Source organism: Verticillium dahliae, genomic scaffold (genome assembly GCF_000150675.1).
Source record: "Verticillium dahliae VdLs.17 supercont1.6 genomic scaffold, whole genome shotgun sequence".
NCBI classification, from domain to species: Eukaryota; Fungi; Ascomycota; class Sordariomycetes; order Glomerellales; family Plectosphaerellaceae; genus Verticillium; species Verticillium dahliae.
The window spans coordinates 652,148-669,236 of NW_009276926.1; the positions used below are offsets into that span (position 1 = coordinate 652,148).

General features: G+C 54.2%; 7 protein-coding genes across 7 annotated transcripts in view; 3 read left to right on the plus strand and 4 right to left on the minus strand.

Annotated features, from left to right (window-relative positions):
* Positions 1-763: 763 nt before the first annotated feature.
* Positions 764-1,856, plus strand: VDAG_03762 (fungal cellulose binding domain-containing protein; the record flags this gene model as incomplete). Its single annotated transcript, XM_009653846.1, has 3 exons — positions 764-915; positions 987-1,462; positions 1,522-1,856. The coding sequence occupies 3 exons, from the start codon at positions 764-766 to the stop codon at positions 1,854-1,856; spliced, it is 963 nt and encodes a 320-aa protein (XP_009652141.1).
* Positions 1,857-3,857: 2,001 nt separating this feature from the next.
* On the plus strand, positions 3,858-5,742 carry VDAG_03763 (high-affinity nicotinic acid transporter; the record flags this gene model as incomplete). Its single annotated transcript, XM_009653847.1, has 7 exons — positions 3,858-4,025; positions 4,079-4,136; positions 4,197-4,483; positions 4,535-4,948; positions 5,007-5,390; positions 5,441-5,609; positions 5,678-5,742. The coding sequence occupies 7 exons, from the start codon at positions 3,858-3,860 to the stop codon at positions 5,740-5,742; spliced, it is 1,545 nt and encodes a 514-aa protein (XP_009652142.1).
* Positions 5,743-5,953: 211 nt separating this feature from the next.
* On the minus strand, positions 5,954-6,487 carry VDAG_03764 (uncharacterized protein; the record flags this gene model as incomplete). The annotated part of the gene is made up of 1 exon (XM_009653848.1): positions 5,954-6,487. The coding sequence occupies one exon, from the start codon at positions 6,485-6,487 to the stop codon at positions 5,954-5,956; it is 534 nt and encodes a 177-aa protein (XP_009652143.1).
* A 786-nt stretch (positions 6,488-7,273) lies between these two features.
* VDAG_03765 (uncharacterized protein) lies at positions 7,274-9,229 on the minus strand (the record flags this gene model as incomplete). Its single annotated transcript, XM_009653849.1, has 1 exon — positions 7,274-9,229. The coding sequence occupies one exon, from the start codon at positions 9,227-9,229 to the stop codon at positions 7,274-7,276; it is 1,956 nt and encodes a 651-aa protein (XP_009652144.1).
* Positions 9,230-10,337: 1,108 nt separating this feature from the next.
* On the minus strand, positions 10,338-11,833 carry VDAG_03766 (histone chaperone; the record flags this gene model as incomplete). The annotated part of the gene is made up of 3 exons (XM_009653850.1): positions 10,338-11,287; positions 11,348-11,692; positions 11,749-11,833. 3 exons carry the CDS (start codon positions 11,831-11,833, stop codon positions 10,338-10,340), a joined length of 1,380 nt encoding a protein of 459 aa, XP_009652145.1.
* A 303-nt stretch (positions 11,834-12,136) lies between these two features.
* On the plus strand, positions 12,137-13,586 carry VDAG_03767 (uncharacterized protein; the record flags this gene model as incomplete). Its single annotated transcript, XM_009653851.1, has 4 exons — positions 12,137-12,986; positions 13,036-13,299; positions 13,344-13,405; positions 13,463-13,586. Exons 1-4 carry the CDS (start codon positions 12,876-12,878, stop codon positions 13,584-13,586), a joined length of 561 nt encoding a protein of 186 aa, XP_009652146.1. The 5' UTR covers positions 12,137-12,875.
* Positions 13,587-16,733: 3,147 nt separating this feature from the next.
* VDAG_03768 (uncharacterized protein) overlaps positions 16,734-17,089 on the minus strand; it is a gene marked incomplete at its 3' end in the record, with an annotated part of 1,845 nt that continues 1,489 nt past the window's right edge. The window contains exon 3 of the mRNA XM_009653852.1: positions 16,734-16,936. Within this exon, the coding sequence (XP_009652147.1) occupies positions 16,734-16,936 (203 nt within the window). The remainder of the gene's footprint in view (positions 16,937-17,089) is intronic.

The window sequence follows — 17,089 nt, forward strand, 5'->3', positions numbered from 1 at the left end:
TTTTTGACGAGCCCGGAATATGCGGATCCAAGTGGGTGGGTGTAATGTGTCTGGCAGTTTAAAGACGATGAATTTAGCATCTTGGCTTCTCGTTGACAGCTGCTTCTCTCCACTCGTAAACCTGATTCGCAGCCCCATCACACTCGGCAGACAAGGGGAGGACGGGCAAGGCGGAGAAAAAATGGCACTTTCGGGACGAGGAGACACTCAGACTGAAACAAGGTCCCTCGTGGCATCGTCAACCCTGACGGATCGCGACATCGCTCACCTGAACCGGGTCGTCACATATGATCAGAGCAGGTAGAGCCTAGAGGCCCAGGGACTGTTGCATTGATTCGGAACCAGCTCCGTCGTCCATCTGGTTCAATTCTTGTTCCCACCCCGCGCCTGATCCGTTCAGCCGGTAGTAGAGTTGGCCGCTACAGGGTCTGAACGCGGGCCGGCCTTCCCCTTTCTGGGCACGGGATGGCGCCCCTCCGCACCCCCGCAGAGGATCCCTCAATTTGCCATGCAGGAACATCGATGGATTCCCGCTCACATCACAACAGTCTCCAGGTCGTTTAACACACCTCCTCCAATGACGATCGTCATGGGATGGGTAATATATGTCGGCTTGGCCGTATCCGTTGCCGGAACGCGATGCCGCGGAGTGTGACGACCATGGTCTCCTCCCGAGAAGTATATAGCCAGTCACGATGTCCACGTCCCGCCAGCCACAACAATCGTCGTCAGCGTGAAGGAATACTGAGCATCACATCCGACAATGAAGGGCACGTCAACTCTCCTCATCGCAGGCCTCGCCTCGGCGGTCGGCGCTGCCCGCATCGCCGGCGGCTCGCCCTGCTCCTCGCACCCTCCGGTCGCGACCTCCTCGGTGCCCACCAACCCCACGGGACCCAAGTACTTCGTCACTTTGTAAGTCAAGGAAGAAGGTCAAAGACGCCACGGCAGCGGCTTGAATCTACTCGTGGCTAATCTCGTTGTAGCGGTGATTCCTACTCGCAGAGCGGCTTCAGCTTCTCCGGTACCAAGCCGACGGCCGAGAACCCCCTTGGCAACCCGCCTCTGCCAGGCTGGACGGCCAGCGGCGGCTTGGGTTGGGTCGCCTTTGCGGCTACCGAGTACAACAAGGATGTGCTGCTGTCATACAACCTGGCCTCCGGCGGCGCCACGACGGCAGCAGACCTGGTCACGCCTTTTGCGCCCGAGGTGCTGAGCTTCGAGGACCAGGTCCAGGATCTTTTCGTCCCCAACCTCGCTGTTGATCCTCACCCCTCCTGGGCTCCTTGGGAGGCCGACAACACGCTTGTCGGCGTTTGGATCGGCGTCAATGATGTCGGTAACACTTTCTGGTTCTCCGACATTCAACAACGGTACGAGACCATCTTGGTTCGCTACTTTGGTCTCCTGCAGACCGTTTACGACGCCGGCGCGAGGCAATTCGCCATCCTTAGTGTCCCCCGTGAGTTCACCCCGTCGGATATCAAGATTGGAGCAGCCCCCGGAACTAACAGACGACAGCCACATGGAGGACCCCTGCTTTCTTCTCCCAAGGCCAGACAGAAACGGGTGCCGTCGCTACCGCCATCGACCTGTACAACGACCTGATCCAGGAGCACCTCGCTGCCTTCAAGGCCGCCAACCCCGACGCCAGGACCTGGCTCGTCGACACGGCGCTGCCCTTCGACAAGGCTCTCGCCAACCCGACTGCCTACGGCGCCCCCGACGCTACCTGCTGGAACGAGGACGGCACCAGCTGCCTGTGGTTCAACGACTACCACCCCGGCGTGGCCATCCAGAAGCTTGTCGCCGAGGAGGTTGCCAAGGTCGTCGGCGCGCCCTTCTTCCAGGTCTGAGTGGCATCCGGCGCTTGGGGAGGAGAGAGAGAGAGCGGTTTCGAGCTTTCTAGTACTTAGCCGCATGGATTCACGCCGTGCCACGTAAGGCGCAGAGCCCAGGGTGATTCGAACCAATGGCGGATGGCGTACAAGGAGGACTATACTATTTAAGTTTTCTGAAGACAATACACTCGATTCGCCGTGTGGTACCTGGGTCCTGCTTTTCGAGCGTTCTTAGAGCCACGTCTTCAACAAATTGTTCTGTTGGGTATCACCACGCTCAGGCGTGGTGTACAGATTCTTGAGTTTCACAAGTTCGTTAATGACCGCTTATCAGCCGAGTATATGTCTATGTGTGGCATGAGTTTGGATACTATCCTCAGGTCAGAGTTTGGTTCCCTATCATCAAGAGGGAGGCAGCTGTTCCTCTGAAATGTCTTCCCCGGACCTAGGCCTTGGCCTTGATAGCTGAGAGACCTTTAGAAACTCAACATTGAGAACTCTCTTTCTTCTTGTATGTAGCTAGTGCAGGCCATCGGAAGTTGTCACGAAAGCTTGACCACCTTTTCGGAAGAGGCAGCAGATTTGACACGAGTGCGGGTTTCAGGGTTAAGGCTTATATGGCGATGGTAAACTCCCATGGACGACTACATGGATGGTCGTACAGTTCATTGTGTTACGTATTTACGTTTCTGGAAAATAAACACGTTTTGCAATTCCTTTTCGGTATGAAAAGAGATTCAGCTGTCGTCTTTGACCTGCATAACTTGAAAGTTTGAATAATGACCTTCCTTCCCTGTTGCAATCGATCTCCTATAAATCAATTGCTGGGCACACAGCTCGAGGCGGCGCTTATTCCAAGCAAGGAGGCTTCTGTTAGGTGGCCTTGCGGAGCTACCAAGCAGGGGGTCGGTCAGGGGGTTAAGGGCTACGAGAATGTACCTAGTTATATATAAGGACTGCGGAGGGCCAGAATCAGATGTATTGCGACCCCCTACCTCTATTCTATGCCTGCGAATCACGTGTGAAAGACCTCTTCACTCTACTCTAAACCAAGCACTGACAGCTTCGACGTGATCGCGAGGAAGATTCAATCGAGCGATGTCATATGTGTTGTGAAATTAGCGGCACTCTAATGCAGGTTTGACGCATGCTTCGGGATGAGCCCGCAAAGACCGATGGTATCATGTGGGTGTGAGTGACCAAGCGGCAGCGATGATGGCAAGGCGTTTATGACGGCATGAGGCGCTGCTTCACTCGCTCGCTGAGGCACTACTGAAGGCACCTTTAGTCTCTAGCGCTTCTGGATGCTCTATATCCGACTCCATAGAGCTATTCTGCGGCTGGGACGAACACTTTCGCCTGCAATCCCATGACATCACTTGGCGGCTGTCATCCACCACACCACGATTCAGCATATGCAGTGTAGGTGTACATTGATGTCTCGCCATGATTCGTTCCCACGGGGGTTCGAGTTGAGCGACAGCGCCCAGGCGGCCTCTTTCCGCCGTCTTGCAGCGGCTTTCCCTCCGATCGTTGACCAACACGGGCGGCAGCGTGCGGGGGAACGTCTACTAGAGCCTCTAAGCCCGTAATCCGGGGCCCCAGACTGGCAGCCCAGACATCCCTCATTAGCGGCCTAGGCAGATCGTGTGGGCAAAGCTGGGTATGAAAGTGGATAGATTGGTTCTAACTCATCGCTTGGCGCGGAGTCCTACGTAGCTATATATATATTGGTGCGCTACCTGTGGCTGGCGTCGCCGCCACAGATCGGACGGATATGGGCTCGGCGGGGCTTTTAGAAGCCGCTGATGATGCTGGCTGCCGATCCTCTTCGCAGCGGGTGGTGCACTTGACTAGCAGGTTGACCCTCGTGGTGGAAAGCAACACCGACGGCGTGCTTAAAGGGAGAGATGCCCAACTGCGGTACGTGCATGTGCTATTTGTCATGGACTGTCCGCCGCTGCCTGTATATTCTTCCAGCGGTTCCGAAGTTGAATATTGTTCCAATCGCCCAACATGAGCATCACGAGGGCCTCCAATGACCATACCGAGAAGCCGGACGTGTCCGAGGCAGAAGGCGGCCATGGACTTAGCGAAAAAGACCGCATCGACGGTATCGCGACCGCCCCCGGCACGACAATCGAGTCTTTTGCACATCTAGACGAGAAGAAGGTCCTCAGAAAGGTGTGCTTTTCCTCATAACGAAGGACATGAACTCTGGTCTGACCACGTCTCAGATGGACGTCCGCCTTATTCCCATGCTGGCGCTTCTGTACCTGCTTTCATTCTTGGACCGTGAGATTCCTCTTCTCCTTGCCGTTTCTGGCAGCTTTGTATAGCTGATCCTGTGGCTAGGTGGTAACATCGGCAATGCCAAGATCGAAGGCCTTCAGGAAGACCTGCACATGTCAGATGACCAGTACAATTGGTGTCTCACTGTCTTCTTTTTTACTTATGCCGCCTTCGAGGTCCCAAGCAACCTGTTACTGAAGAAGCTCAGGCCCAGCGTTTGGCTCCCCACCATCATGGTCGCATGGGGTGTAGTGATGACTCTCATGGGCATCGTGCAAAGCTACCACGGGCTTCTCATTGCTCGCATCTTCCTGGGAGTAACCGAGGCTGGCTTGTTCCCTGGCGTGGCAGTAAGTTCAATTGACGGCTGCAAGGGGCGTTACGCACACTGACCTATGTAGTACTACCTTACAATGTGGTACTGTCGCCATGAGATCCAGTTCCGTCAGGCGCTGTTCTTCTCCGCAGCCTCTATTGCTGGCGCGTTCAGCGGCCTCTTGGCCTTCGGTATCTCAAAGATGCACGGTGTTGGTGGTTTGGAAGGATGGCGTTGGATCTTTATCCTCGAGGGCATCGTCACTGTTCTTGTCGCCGTGTGGGCATTCTTTGCGCTGCATGACTTTCCCGAGACGGCTTCCTTCCTTTCAGAAGAGGAGCGCGCCTTCGTCGTTTTTCGTCTCAAGTACCAGAGCCAGATCCAGGGCAAGCAGATCGGCCAGGTCGCTGTTCCCGAAGCCGAGGAGTTCAAGTGGAGATATGTCGGCGATGCCTTCAAGGACTGGCAGATCTGGGTCAACATCTTCGTGTACTGGGGGGTAAGATTTGACAATAGTACCGAACCGAGACGGAACAAAACTGATTCAATATTCGCAGATTGTCTGTCCTCTTTACGGTATCAGTCTATTTCTACCTACAATTATCCGCAATCTTGGATACACATCGAGCACGGCGCAGTTGATGACCGTCCCGATTTACGTCACCGCTGCGATTCTGGCGGTCATCATTGCCTACATCTCCGACAAGGTCGGCAAGCGGAGCCCCTTCATCGTGGGCTTCTTGTGTGTGATGATCGTCGGCTTCTCCATGTGTTTGGCCTCGGCCAACCCCCGCGTTGTCTATGCAGGTGTCTTCATCGCGGCCTGTGCCATCTACCCAGCATTTCCAGGTGTCATTACTTGGCTGGCGAACAACTTGGCCGGCAGCTACAAGCGCAGTGCAGGCATGGCCATCCAAATTGGTGTTGGTAACCTCGGCGGCGTAGGTCCATCCGCCTCTGATGCTTTCACCAAAGCTAACGCGGCGATCAGGCTATGGCGTCGAACTTTTATAGAGGAGAAGACTCGCCTCGTTACATCCTCGGGCATGCGCTCGAGATTGGTTTCATCTGCGCGGGCATTATCGCAGCATTGATACTCATCTTCAGCTACATGACCATCAACAAGAAGCGCGACCGCAAACTGGCCGCAGGCGAGGACAGTCACTATACAGCAAAAGAGCTATCAAGCAAGGGAGATAGAGCACTGACCTGGAGGTACATGTATTAGAGACGGTGTATGGACCCGCCAATGTAAATGCAAGCTACTTTCTGGTGTACACGCGGAATAGATAATGCTGGTATTGAAGAAAGGCACACTGTGGAATATTGCTTACAGGTAGCATCAGAATCAATACCGCTCAGCTTCAGATACTTCCCGGATTGCAATGTTTTCAGGACATATTCCAGCTCGAAACGTTGATGCCATATTTACGACCACTCCTCGGTGCCTTAGCACCTTATCATGTCTCATTGCTATCATACAAAACGCCAATATATTTCCAGCTCAGTAGTCGTAATCGTAGTTCCTCGACCGGCCCAGGCTCCCGCGGCGGTGGTCGTAGACAACATCTGGCCTGCGCGGGGACCGGCTCTTCTCGCGCATAACGTTCGGGGAGTAACGGACTTCGTACGACGTCCGTCCGTGAGAAGGGGAGCGCCGACGGGATGCAGTTGACTGGTGACGATAGTGGCCATGGCTTGACCGACCCCTGTGGCGCCGTCTCGGCGGCGGCGACGGCTCGCGGCCCCAGAGACCAGGCTGTCCCCACATGCCGCAGGATCGAACAATCCAGAAGAGGAGGAGCACTCCAACGATGGAGCCGATGACGATGCCGGCAATCTCGCCGCCGCTCAGATTGGTACCGCCATCGTTTCCGTCGGAGGGCTCAGCAACCACGGTTGTTGTGGCCTGGCGTTTGAGGATATCTCGCACCGCGAGAGGGAAGCTTTTGGTCGGTGTGAGGTCGGAGGCCGGCGATGCTGGCAATGCAAAGCGGCCGACTAGGGGTAGTCCAGAGAAGGGGTGGGCTGGGGCCATGTTGGTGTGTGCCAGACGATGAGTATGGAGAAGGTGAGCGACAGGCAACTGTGGAGCGCGGAGTCTTGGCACGACGAGAGGCAGACGAAAGGAATGATCTCTAGACGGAGCTGTTTTCAGGCCATCGCCTGCCCATTTAATCGTTTGAGTTGCTGTCATTAAGTACCTCGCCTGACCTCGAACAGCTATCAAGGATCCTGAGCTGGGGCATGACGACATGATGAATGTGCCGCCCACTCCAGGGCGAACTGACAGATCATCGGTGCAAAGTTGGCCGTTGCCAACCCTTCGATTTACGACGATCATGTCGAGAGTCTGCCATGCAAATCCCGCGCCTGGGCTACGGCTAAAGGTTTAGTTCGCCGGAGCTTAAGCATGATCCTAATCATGATTGCATCACCCAACAGAAGCGCCGTTTTCTGGCTGCAGGGGTAACACTCCAGCAAGTTGGACCGGAACATTTGATCCGCTATGGACAAGGGATTGCCAGCAATGTCTCTTCCGAAGACACCGCAATGCAGGGGTTGAGATTGTTAAGCCCTAAAACCATTGAGATATCGTCTGGTCGGTGCAAGACATTCTGCCTACAGTCCTGCAGCTCGAACAGTGCTTGTTTCCTGCACCAATGTCGATCTGTCCAGGGGCATCAGGCTGTCCATCTTGTCCGAGCGACGGTCATTGATACAGAAATAGAGCAAAATATGGGTGCGTTTGTAAAGAGTACAGGGCCATGATTAGATTTCAATGGTCATCATATATACATAACTTGCTTTGAATAACAAAATATTAGGAGACCACAATTCGGCAGCGACCAAGGTTGGAGACCCGCCCAAAGACAGCCTCTGTATCGCCATCTCGGTGTGCAGTCACCTTGATCGCAGGGAAATAAGTCCCCGGCTCCTCGTACACAAAGTGGACTGAAGCGTCGACAGATTCATTGACGGGAGCCAACGGCACCGCCGTAAACTCTCCGCGGCCCATGAAATCCCACTCCGTCGCGATGATCTTGCCTGTGCCAGGGGGGACCTCAGCGAACATATCGAAAATTACCGGTGTGCCGGCGGCAACGTCATATCTATCGGAGCCATTGACTTGCAGAGTGACCGCAGGCTGTACTCCGAATCGCTGCGAAGCAGCCTCAGCAACCAGAACCTGGCCGTCAACAACTGTATAGTTTGTAGACGGCGATGGATCAATGCTCTGCTCTACCCAGGCGCTGAGATCTCGCAACGCTTGGTGAACAATGGGGGAAGTATCGACGATACGTGCGGCACGCGCACCAGCCGGGAGGCTTTCATCGAACCCGGCGGCAAAGGTGTGGTCAGCGTGCTCGTTGAACCATAGGCGGTAATTGTCGTTGGCACGAGAACCGAGAGCGCCCTCTACTTGACTGCGGTACCAGTCCGCGTGCCAAGGGAATGCATCGTAGTCGAGAAGACTGTTGACGGCAATCATCTTGCCTTGAATTTGCCCCGTAAATCGCCCCTGGCTCGTTGACTCGGCTGCGTTGAGGCTACCATCAACGGAGCGCTGGGGATGAATAGGTTGGCCAGTGGCGTCTTTGAATTGGTCGAAGCCGTAAAACCCATCTCTCTTGGGAATCTGATGACGGTAATATGCGTGTACGGCAATGAAGAGCAAGTTGTCGATCTGGACGGTAGAATTTTGGTTAACAAGAGAGAAGATGTCCTCATTCTTGTCTACCTCGACCGTGAAGGTTGTGCCGTCCAAAGTGCCAACGAGGGCACCGGAACTTTCGCCTTGATCATTATGAAGCTCAAAATGAAGCCCGGGCTGCGTCGGAGGTGCGCTGTCCAGTAAGAGGCGAATGGTCTGGTTCCCGGCCCTCTCGATGCTGTTGATGCGCGCCGTGTGATTCACAGCCTGCGCTCTGATCAAGTCACCGAGCTCCGACTGCTCCGTACCGAGATACCCAGGTGCGTTCCAGAAATCTTGGGCGTACGTCGGATCGTGTGACGCAACTCCATCGCTGAACAAAGCCAATACAGCCGAGTCTGTAACAAGGTCGAATACCTCCCACACTCCCAAAGGAATACCCAGCATCGTCGCCTCGTCAAAAACGGCTCGCTCCATTGCGGTTAGATTCTCTCGTGGATCACCCCCGCCAGGCCGGACAGCGTCGGCGATCTGGGCGGCCTTGTCTTTCAATACGAGACCGGAGAGCGCGCGTATGGCAGGGTTGTTGAGGAACGAAACAGGGACTGCTTGGATCATGGGAACAGCACCGTCCCAAACACCGCGAGAGTTCTCAATTGCACCGACGGTCTGCAAGGACCCGCCGCTGCCACCATAGATGTAACCGTAAATGTGCCGACAGCCCGACTTATAGTACTTAGCAGCAACCTGCCTGGCAACCTTGGCCGCAGCCGCATCCGCTCGGAAGCCAATGCTTCCAGTGATCTGGACGGCATAGCCGCCGCTCTCTAGTGAAAAGGCGATAGTCTCATCTTTGGCTTCCTCGGTAACCAAAGGATAGACGAATTGAAAGAAGCGACCTTCCCACTTGTTACGAGGCGGAAGGTAGATGTTAAACCTCGTTGTTGTCCCATTGAAGTGACCTGAGACAAGGCGATGAGGAACTGGCGTAGCCGCGTCGATTTCATCATCGATAATGGCCATGGAGAAAGATGGATCCGTGCAATCAGGAGTGATGAAACGAGAACCAGCAGGGAGCTGCTCTGGGCACTCTGGCGCAGTAGATGTGAAGTTTCGATCCGCCATCTGTGCGAAGACACCGGAAGTCAGTAGGCCGAGATACATGGCCCAGATCATGAGCGCTGAAGGTAGCCTGTATACTGTTGGTTATTGCACGCTCACTGAAGGGTCTTGAATAATATGGGGGGTTGACGAGAACTTACCGAAAGGCAACATCATGAGGCGCCATGTTATCCCCTGAAACCTGCGTACAGGCTGTCTGAAGAGTGATACAGTTGCGAACCGATCGAATTCGTTTAAAAAGGGAATATTGATGACTGCGAGTGGGAAAATAAGCCACCAGTCTGGGAGATTATTGGGCCAACAATACGGACGAGAGGCATCAAGTTTGCTTTATAAGTCATCCCATGATCCCGCGAGATGGATCGGCATGACAGGGGATGGCGGTATGAACCCTGTTTTGGAACTCTTCAGGAAAGAAGATTGCATATGCTAAGCCTACTCTTTTCGCTGGCAAAGGTACGCAATGTTGGTTATACAAGCCACAATCCAAGCGTCTTGGCCTCCAGATCCGAATTTTAGCATACGTAAAGCTCGGATTTGGCGCACGAACATCACCCGTTAGGACAAGAAGGCACTGCAACTTTAATTCAAGCTTGACGAAGCGCCGGGGCAGAGATTACAGGGGGGCGAAATGGATAAACGTTGACTGGAGAACACAAGCCATCGTGTTCCACCACGCCACAGCTCGTTGCTCCGATTCATTGCGACGTGTCGATGAGTGAGGCTGTGACGTCTCCGAATTCGGGTTAGCGAGTGTTTTTGCGCATCGAAATGCGAGAATACGCAAAATCCAGAAGTGCCCCAGTGCTTTCCACCTGGGGCCTCGGTCGCGATCGTCGGTTCGTCCTATCCTCTTGGCGAGCCCTTTTGCCAAGTGCTAAAAGTCCTCGAACGACATCAAATAAGGTCAGAAAGGGGGGAGACTTGGTCTGGGACATCTGTCCGGTTAGTATCAGCCGATAAACCTGGTGGAGGTGACACGGATTTTTCAAATGGTGAAGGCCTTGTCAGGAAAGGAAAGGCGAAATCGAAGGAACTGAATGTTGACAGTTCCTTCAGATGATATTGTTTCCCGCAGATATCTCGTCAAGCCCTAGGCGGAGCGGGCCTCTCAGCCTTTGACATTGATACTTTCGTCCCCTGCATCGTCTTGTTCATCGTCCTCGCCACCCTCCATCTCTTGATCATCGTCCTCATCGTCTTCGTCGCTTGAGACGCCCGATCCTTCGCTCTCACCCTCGCTCCCCGGGTCGTAATCTTCTTCGTCCTCATCCTCTTCGTCTTGCAGCTGCAGCTCTGCCTCAGCCTGCGCCTTTTCCAGCTCCGTCCTGCCATCGGTATCTGCACCAGCCTCCGGCGCGACATCGCCCGCGCCAGCTGCCTTCTTTCCGGCCTTTTGGTTCTCCACGAGCTCCATCTTGGCTCGCCTCTGCTCCGCCATGCTGCGGTCCTGTAGCCCATTGCGCTTGACGTACGATTCATCAATCCCCTGGTAGTCCTCCTGGTCCAACATTGCAAACTCGAGCTCTTCGGTCGCGTCGCCCTCGCCCGTGAAAGCCTCGACCACTATGTTGAATGTCCGCTGCAACACGCTCGTGTAGCTCAATGACGAGATCCGCTCCAAGGGGATAAATAGGAGCGGTTTCTTAAAGCCCCAAAGGATGCCGGTCGGCAGAAAAAACAGATACCCATCCTTTGAGCCGCGGAATGCCTTGACATGCACAGCCTTCTCGTTCGGTCGATGTGGCTGCCTAACCATACTGTGGAACTTGGCGGGGTCGGCTGACACTATGTTGATGGGATTTGACGCGGCACGGAGATGGGTCGTCAGCGCCCAGTCGAATAGCGAGCGGTATGTGTCGGAGACAGCAGCCGCACTGCTAGCCTTGGGACCGAGAATTGTGCCTTGCTTTGGAGCCGTTGCGGGCACGGTGAAGACGAGAGGCTCAGCCGTAGGAATAGCCGTCTCTGTCTTAGAAGGAAGACATGCTCCGCGGGGGAATATGATGTAGTTATGTTGAACCTGCGTCTTTTCGGGAATTGGGAGGTAGAAGGCGTATTCTGGATACAGCAAAGATTAGCTTTAGTCGAAAGAGAAGGCCAGGAGAAGGTCAATCGTACCAATGTCTCCCCAGGCGTATGCGATGCCTGCCGCCGGCGTAGTTGTGCCCGGGACGCGAGCGTAGAGGTGGTTGTCGGTGAAGCACAGCTCAAACTTTTTGCGCTGCGGTACCGACACGGAAATCTCCTTAATCTCGAGCTGAACCGGCTCGTCTACTGCTGCCTCTGCCGCCGAGGCCGGAACGGATCCTGCGACATTGATGGTTCCGTTGCCATTGGAGGCCTTGAAGCCGTTGGAGGCGTCGACATCGACTCGACGCCGCTTCGCAGCCGGCTCGGGGCCGTTCGTCTGTTCGTACACGAAGCTGGCAATGTCGTTGAACAACGTTACTCGTGACGCCGAATCTGCAAATAGAAAGTCAGTGGCGAAATGATCAAGTTGGTTTTTACGCGCAGCATACTGGCTTCGCGCTGAATGCCCTCGAGGATGTCCGGTCGCGACTGGAATACAAGGCCCAGTCTTTGAATGTCAAGGCCTGGGGCCATGATTGAAGATGTTGGACTAGACTATGTGTGCTCGCTTGGTATTCGTGGAGGCTGGACGGTATGTTACGTCGTTCGCAACTTTTTAAGGAAAATAACGTCGAAGTAGGGAGATTTCGTGCAGATTCGAGTGCGGAATACTGGCCATGAAGCTGTACGCGCCGTGCGACCGAGTTTTGGCTGTCTGCTCTGCCTGCAGGTCTCAAGGCTGTGACGTGCATTGGAGATGGTCCGGGGTTAGGTCGGGTAATTGAACCGCCCGCTTCTTCCACCTTGCTGAGAGCAATGTCCCGGAATGTGATATGCAACCACAATTTCAACAATTAAGCTCCATGGCGTGGCTTCAATCAGCCTTGGGCATCTCAGGGCCAAATTCGAACGGCTGTTCTATCATGTTTACTACTCAAATCCAGCCAAGACGATGCATGATCCAGGCGCATTCTTTGATCAACTAAGCAATCGTTTCTCTAAAGCCCTTGATCTGGTCAAGGACGCTATGCTTGCTTGTGCCACCCTTGGCCGCCCTCATCTCGACCCTTGTCGCGTAGTCAAAGGTCTTCGCAATGTCCTGGTTGATGCTAGCGACAAAAGCCTTCAGCTGCTCGGATTGGAGCTTGTTCATTGAGTCCCAGCCTGCTCTGGGAGGGCAACGCAGCGGCCAGAAATGTGGTGCGTTCGCGGACGTTCGGTCTTGCGGGCAGATCTACGTCGAAGAGGGAGCCTTCTAGATATTCAAGCAGAGTCGCTCATTTTCGAGATTGAGACGGAGACGGATCTCTTGGGATGGATTTATTGGGGCTTGCCTCGGACCTGACGATGTGCATCACAGCCCTTGCAGCTCGGCGCTTTCTTATCTCAGGGGTCTTATCGCGATGGAACACAGGCAAGCGAGCTCTGACCATCTGATGCCGAACGAAGGTTAGGGGATCTCACCCCGCATTACGCCAAAACTCCCCCACTGTCGCGTCTCCAGTTACACCCCTCGTTTGGATCGCGACGTCACAAGCGAATATTGTCGACAGCCTCCGGTTCTGTAGCTCAAACCATGTCTTTCGCCAATATCTATACACATCGCAAGGTTGCTAACACAGCCGCGAAAGGGTGCGATGTTTGCTACCGATCGACAACCAGTGTGCTTGTCGCCCCAGAGAACAAGGTCAGTCCATCTACCCAGGGAATAGAACCAAAGTTTCTGACAGTTGTAGGATTTCTTCTTCGTGTGTCCAAGCCATCTGAAGGATAGAAACTTTTGCGCCCCTATCATCGACACGGCAGCCGTTGAGGCCAAGAAGAAGAAAGAGATGGACGAGGAGCTCGAGCGCGTCAAAAAAGAATACGAAGAGAGACAGCGCAAGAAAAAGGAGAAAGAAGCTCAAGAGAAGTCAGAGGAAAAGGACAAGGACAAGAGCAGCCAGACCGAGGATAAGAAATCAACCGACAAGAAGGATGATGATGAAGACAAGGCATGCGTAACGCTTCAGCGGAAGAGAAGCAAGCAGCTAACATGTTGCAGAGCAAGTCCAACGCCGCAGCTGAAGTGCCAGAAGAGGAGCCCAGGGTTTTCTCCCTACAGAAGTAGGCAGCCTCGGCGATGCTCCCCAAACCAACCAAGATTGCTAAGACGGTGTCCAGGAATTTCTTTGCTTTGCGCATCGAGAAGAAACGGCAGATCGAACTCGCAAAACGGAACAGAGAGCGCATCGCTCAACCAAACTTCTTCCCTTCCGTACCCAAGGGAGCTCCTAATAGCGGTTGAATTCAATCTGCCTCTGGACGTACTATCGGCCTGCGATCAAGTAGAGTTGAGGTCAGCGAAGAGGGCAAGGTTTCTCTATAACCCCGTGACTACCAGGGGCGGCAGACCTCCAGAACAACACCCGCACATGCTGTGCGCCACCCGTAGACCGGGGCAATCATTCATGCTATGAATGGTGTCTCTGGGTGCGCGGGGGGTACGATCCAATTGGCCTGTGTACGAGGTGAGAAGATGCAGGCTGACACCCCACCAACAAGACAAACATGGGGACCCATGAACTTGGAGCAAGCCAACCGACCCATTTCCTATGCCAAGCCGGTTCTGACGCACATGAAAGTGCATGGCCCTAATATGCACAGAGCAAGAGCGTGTGGCAGCTCTTGTTTGAAGTCTTCTTCTATTTATCCAAATAGGTGGGGTGAGTAGCCTCGAATCACCAACTTCCCGCCGTGCATCACATCACATTGCCACTCCGTCAGGATCTCTCTTGTATTTGACACATTCCCGATCACTCTGTGTTACCATGCACAGCTCTGGCGCAGCTGCACCACGATTGTTAGTCCCCAATGCGGCTAGTGCTGGCCGGCTGACGTGACTTGGCGGCTACTGCACATCAAGGGGCTTCAGCCATCAGCATCAAGCACTGGGCTGACTGGAACAGTCGCCATGCCATGTATCAAAACGATGCCGTCAGCAAACATGTTGTGCCCACAGCTGCACCAGCTGTCCAATACTTGTGCTGTTGTCTCTCTTCACGTCACACGTCTATTCACTCCTCGGTCGAAGCACTCGTGCCAAGATGCACCGGCCATGTGCGAAGAAGGCGCGTGGTACACCAGCCGGCCTCTATGGTAAGAATCAAGCATGACGCTCATGAAGGCTAATGGGAACATGCTTGCATGTTCTTGCGCCATGGGAGCCCGCCGTCGGATGTCCACTCTAGATTGAACCAGAATGCCCGAGGGACAACATGCTCTGGGTAACATCGGCCAAGCGGTGTCTCAAGGATGATGAGGGGGGCAACTTTCGCATCAAAGCTCGCGTTATCCTCCGGTGCTGCTTTTAGTAACCCTGTCGGTGTCTCTGCAGGGGCTGCCGTCTGCGTGCCATCGATCAAGAAACGCAGGATCTGCACAGCCCAAGCCGGGCACGTCACGTAGATGTCGAGTCACAATCGCCGATCTACCTGGTCTTTTGCCGAAGCCGACCGTCCTGGCGCCCGGTCTTGTGGGCAGATATACGCTAGAGGAGGAGTCTTCTGATATTCAGGGTCTCGGCAGGCAGATTATAGCCGAAATGCTTTGACTCTTCGAATCATCAAGAGCCGCTCAATTTCTACTCCCAACACGTAGAAAAGCACGCGAGAAGGACTCGATCATGATTCAAGTACGGAAGAGTTGAAAAGGTCGTGTGAAGCTTCATCGGTAAGGACCAGGTCCGATCAAGCCCGATCAAGTCTCTTTGCTTATGCCCAGAGGTACTTTTGTAGTTCTGGACGTACTTTCAGACCACACCGCGGTGTCAGTCCATCCTAGCCTACACCGCGGGGTAACGCCCATCACACCCCTCTACCCTTGTCTTGCAGAGGTGTGTCCCCGCGGGGCAGCTTATGGTTACTTCCCGATCCCTGATCTGACTAGCTGGCTCGGGAAACATATCTGACAGCCTTGTCATCCGCCAGTCTAGTAAACAGGCAGGCTGAAGCTATCACATGATGTTCTACGAAACCCCATGTCAGACTAAGCTGATTCCCTGTCATCATTGTATGGGCAGTGGGAGCTTTGGACGCGTGAGTATTGTAATCTCGAAGCGTCATTCTCTCGACACGATTCACCAGCCTGCTGTAAGCCGAGCCGCTAGTATGATGGCTCATCATGGTACGAGCTGTCAGCATTCTGGGAACAGAAATGGAAACCATCACACACGTCATTGCAAATCGGAAGCATTAATCGGCAGCCGTATTTAATGGCAGGGATTCCATGTCTTTGACTGGTAGAATGAATCTGGTGCTTTTTCATTGTTCAGTCATAGGAGCCTTGCGTTGGTCCGATCAGTGCGAGAGCTGACGTGAGAAGTGTATGTCTGCAACCCATGCACCCATACACACTCACTTGAGGGGCGACTGGGAAAGATAAGCTACATGGTAGGTGAGCTGCAGACATACTCTCAAAAATGCTAAATGGTCTTGGCGACAACACACATGGTGATAGCATGACGATGCTCGTTATAGGCTCGACATCATTCGTCACCAGCAGTCCAAACCTCTTCAAAGGGCGAGACCACGAGACATGTAACGTCTTTTATTTTATCTAGTCCTTCGATAAAGAGCAAACCACAAGACCATGTCGGACTTGTCCTGGTGGTATCCGATGGCAGGGTGTTCAGTGCTCCCTGTGCGTCAAAAGTAAACATGTGCACATCTTACACCCCTCTTCCTAGTACAAGGCCTCCCCAGGTCGCATCAACAGACCCCTTCCAAGTTTTAGGGCTTACACGTACTTCCTGCAGCCTCTCACCCTGGCATCCCGGCAAGCCTCTCACGATGAGCGCAGAAACTCTTGGCGCAGCACGTCGTTTGGAAACGGTACATCCTCCCGTCCCCAGATTCGACGAAACCCGGACGGCTCAAACGGATGAGATCGACAGGGCTATCCCCCCCTCCCCCGAGCGGGCGCCAACTTCGGGAGCCAAGGCCAGGATAGCGTCCCCTATGGCACGTTTTGGGTTGGCGAACATCATGCTCAACTCGGAGTTCGAGAGCTCCGTGGCACCGATGTACAAAAGCCGGCACTAGGTCTAGCTCTCCGTCGCCCAGCAAGACTCAATTGCTAGCACTGTCAGCAGTTATAATGTATCACGTACTGTTCGAGGATAAGTTCACAAGCCTAGATGCTCTGTGGTCAATCAAATGGGAATCAAGTCGTCACTGAGGCTCACATTTGTTGCTGGACACTTCGTGAGACCACGAAGTCCGACGGCGATGAGGAAACTTTACAAATTCATACCAGGGCAGCAATGATTGGGGTCGAACCACTGGAGGTAGACAATCTTTATGCATGTGTGTGAATCATGGTGTGCCAGTGCAACATCCGAAGCATGGGCAAGACTGGTTTGTTGCGCTTGCGCATTCATTCGATACTACCCAACTCAAAGCCTACCATTGCCGCCTCCCGCCCCAGCCGGCATCCTGATACCTAACGCAGCCCTCTGCGCCCTCCTCGCTGCTTCGGCATCAGCTCCCGTGCCGGCGCCCACGCCCACCGACGCCCGCACCTCGTCCACGCGGCCTCTGGCGAGGCTAAACGCTGGCGTGACCCAACCTCCGCAACTGCACTTTGAAGCCCCTCCAGCTATATGGGCCCAAGCTAGCACCACATCTGTCAGTCGGGCAGACGAGGCCAGCCTTCGAGCTCTGCTTGCTCGAGCGTGGGACGCATCCAGCTGAGAGGCTGAACCAAGACATGCTGGCATGCGTGCGGCGGAAGGCGACACGCCCGTCGACG